Source organism: Humulus lupulus, chromosome 4, assembly GCF_963169125.1.
Source record: "Humulus lupulus chromosome 4, drHumLupu1.1, whole genome shotgun sequence".
Lineage (NCBI taxonomy): Eukaryota > Viridiplantae > Streptophyta > Magnoliopsida > Rosales > Cannabaceae > Humulus > Humulus lupulus.
This window is the reverse complement of record NC_084796.1, coordinates 39,751,358-39,755,170: the sequence shown is the minus strand read 5'-3', so window position 1 is coordinate 39,755,170 and position 3,813 is coordinate 39,751,358. Positions and strand designations below refer to the sequence as shown.

Here is a 3,813-nt window from a genome sequence, read left to right as displayed (position 1 = left end):
TTTTTTTCTTGCCTCTCTCTCGTTAGTTTAGTTGCTTGTCGTTTTTCTTTGTTTCAATTTAAAAAAAATCTCAAAATTAAAAAAAAAAATTCTCAAAACAGTGTCCTTTTTTTGTTCAGTTTTTTTTTTCTATAAGTTTTTTCCTCCCAAACGTCTCTCTCTCTACCCCGTCCCTCTTCTTACCCAATGCCGATACTCAATGCCAACTACCTCTATGCCCTCTGTCGCCATAATCCACCACCATCTTCCTCCTCAGAGTCCTCCCCTCCTCCAACCCCTGCCTCAGTCCCACCTCCGTCCTCCATCCCCGAATACTCCCCACCTCCACCACTTCCGATTGCCTCATCTCCACCCCGCGACCCATCTCCACCTCCACCACCACCCAAAGCACCATCACCACCCTGTGACCCATCTCTCCCTCCACAACCATCGAGCGCACCCTCTCCACCCCGCGACCCATCCCCTCCTCCTCCCCGAGCACCATCTTCGCCTACACTACCTCCCAGTGACCTCTCACCAACCAACACCCTCCCACCCCCTAGAGGTATTACCACCCACACCAAAAATCGCACACAACTCACTGCCCTCCCTCTGCCTGCTCCACCTAAAACCTTTGTTCGTGTCAAGACCCTTTCTTAGAAGCGAAAGGTTGTCTATATGCCATTTCCAGCGTCATCATTGCCTAAGATTGCTCCCAATAAGCCCAAACCTGTTGCCAAGCCTTCTACTCAAAAGCTCATGTCTGCTCCTCCAGTTGCACCATCGTCTTCTCCTGCCAAAGGCAAAGGAAAGGCCTCCACTTCCACTTCTGCAAAATTGGGTAACATCTTTCTCAATAAGAATAGACAGTCTAAGTTTAATTCTCGCATTTCCCTGCGTAAATTTCTTCCAAAACGATTACTGGATGTGGATGCCGAAAATCCACCAAATAAGAAAAACACACAAAAGAAGTTTCTAGTCCCTTAAAGAAGTAAATAGCTAAGGGGCACCAAGGGCGCCAAGTACGCAATGAAGGCAGAAGGTAATTATAGGCCATCGAAGTGTTAGACACTCGCAGAGCTCTAGGCCTCATGAGGTCATTCCAGGCCTCCAAGCTGCATCACCCTGTTAGACGTGTTTGTCATGCACACATGGCCCTTATCCGTGCCCCTCGAAGTTAAGGCCCCAGCCTCGCGAACACCACTCCAGCAGCACCCCGCGCATGCCAACACCTCATGCGCCTAGCCTTGCCCCGAGGTGTCCCACACCAAGGACCTCACGCCAAGAAGACATTTCGCACCTAGGATGTATCCTATGTCTCATCAAGGCATGCGCCTCGCGCCCCGCGCGCACCAGGGGCCTCGCGCCCATGCGCCTCGCACCCCGCGTGCACCAGGGGCCTCGTGCCCGTGCACATCAGGGGCCTCGCGCCCGCGCGCCCATGCGCCTCGCGCCCCGCGCGCACCAGGGGCCTCGCGCCCCGCGCGCACCAAGGGCCTCGCGCCCGCGCGCCCATGCGCCACGCGCCCTGCGCGCACCAGGGGTCTCGCGCCCGCGCATGCGCCTCGCGCCCCGCGCACACCAGGGGCCTCGCGCCCCGCGCGTCCATGCGCCTCGCGCCCCGCGCGCACCAGGGGCCTCGCGCCCCGCGCGCACCAAGGGCCTCGCGCCCGCGCGCCCATGCGCCTCGCGCCCCGCGCGCACCAGGGGTCTCGCGCCCGCGCATGCGCCTTGCACCCCGCGCGCCCATGCGCCTCGCGCCCCATGCGCACCAGGGGCCTCGCGCCCCGCGCGCCCATGCGCCTCGCGCCCCGCGCGCACCAGGGGCTCGCAATGAGGTATGGCCTTGCCCATGGCCTCTCCCATGGCCTCAACCATGGCCTCGTCCATGGCTTCACCCATGGCCTCGCCCATGGCCTCGCCCATGGCCTCGCCCATGGCCTCGTCCATGGCCTCTCCCATGGCCTCGCCCATGGCCTCGCCCATGGCCTCGCCCATGGCCTCGCCCATGGCCTCGCCCATGGCCTCGCCCATGGCCTCTCCCATGGCCTCGCCCATGGCCTTGGAGGTGAGAATACTCACAAAGGGCAAGGTACATGCATGAATATGGAATGTGCCTACAAACCTAAAGAAGTCAGAGTACGGATATAGTACCCTTACCAGACAAGTAGTGGGAATGCCAGGAGTGGTTATGCAAGAATAGGAGTTATGGTTCGTACGTCTACGGCCATGGGTCAGAGCCGACACCACTACCTCCTGCGCCACTACGCCTGCCACCACGCATTAGACATGGGTACCGACAAGTAGTGGAGACATCCTCCTGACACCTGCTTCTGTACAGGGTGTACGACCACAACCTCTGAAGCCACTCCCATGACACAGTACGTATGTACCACTTGGTCCCCTGGACCACTATGTGTCTAAGGCCATTAGAGCCTACTATAAAAGGAACCCTAAGACCACCTGAAAGGGGGTTGGAAAATTCATTGTAAGGAGAGGCTATTGAGAAATATACCAGGATTTGCTCCATCATTTATCTGTGTCTACTTTTTCTTAAAGTTTATTCTTAGTTCTTACAAAAACCTCACTCGACTTACCTTTGAGTTTTCCGATCTAATTTCGTTGACGAGATTTCACCGTCAACACTGGACTACTGTGAGTTTTTTACTTTGGGTGTGTATGAGCTTGTTACACCCAGATTTCGAGAATGGAGATTTTCGATCTCAAAACTCAAGCTCGTAAGGTGTAAGCTCGAGATAAGCATATCTGTCACATGATCAACATTAATGAGAAATTCAAAGACGGTCTCGCTAGCAGTAAATACGAAAACATCAGAATTCGTAAGCACGAAAACTATGTGGTTTCGGAGGAGTTCCGGGGTTATAAGTGTAGTGTCCTAGATTTTTACTTAGCTAGATAGTAGTTTGTAGTTTGTTAGATTCTGTGGATTTTGGTTCAAGCCGAGACTTAGTTGGAAACTCATAGCAATAGTTATGGATTTTATAAGTTTAATCTATAGTTTAGAAATATTAATTATAACATAAGGCTTAATTAATATTGCTAGTCCTAGAAATATATTTATTATAACCTAAGGTTTAGACAAAATTATTAAGAATGTGACACTTGTCATAATCATTTTTATTAAGGATTTAAGTATTTTTGATGAATAGTTTAATTAAAAGAAAGATCTAGAAGCTCTAGAACCTTCCAGCAGCTGTTAGGATTGTATTTTTACTTAGTCAAAGTTGTTTACTCAATTCAAAATATGCTGAAAAAATGCAAATACGTGTTTGATATATCAACGTATGCCGATATATCGCAACAATAGGGACCGATATATCGCCTACGGAAGATATTGAAAATATGTCGATTTCGCACAAACAATCGAACGGGGCTCGGGAACATAGTGGAAGTGATATATCGCCTATAGGGGCGATATATCGGCCCCACCCTTGCATTTTTGAACTCCATGAAATCCGAGTTTAAAACATCCCTTAACCTCTTAGACCTGCCTTTGAACGATTTTGACCGAGTTCTGGGCATCTATTGAATGAGAATTCAAATCTTTTTCATTTTATAATCATTTATTTATTCAAACTAAAAGGGGTTACTTTCACTCCTTGCACTCTATAAATAGGACCTAGTACTCAGCCATTTTCTTCATTCTTCAAGCATTCTTCAGAGCCTCCAAGTTGCTAAGGTTACTATAGAGAGAAACATTGGGTTTTGGGTTAAAAGCATTATCATTCTAAGCTTTTCTAAACACTTGAGAAGTGAGATATAGTGAGATTTCGGTATCAAGGTTTAGATTAATTCATAAGATCATTCAAGGTA

At 50.0% G+C, this 3,813-nt stretch overlaps 1 protein-coding gene across 1 annotated transcript; it reads right to left on the bottom strand.

Moving 5' to 3' along the window:
• Positions 1 to 212: 212 nt before the first annotated feature.
• On the bottom strand, positions 213 to 827 carry LOC133832100 (uncharacterized). Its single transcript, XM_062262483.1, has 2 exons — positions 761 to 827; positions 213 to 538 (listed from the first exon to the last, which is right to left on the bottom strand). The coding sequence occupies exons 1-2, from the start codon at positions 825 to 827 to the stop codon at positions 213 to 215; spliced, it is 393 nt and encodes a 130-aa protein (XP_062118467.1).
• Positions 828 to 3,813: the final 2,986 nt, after the last annotated feature.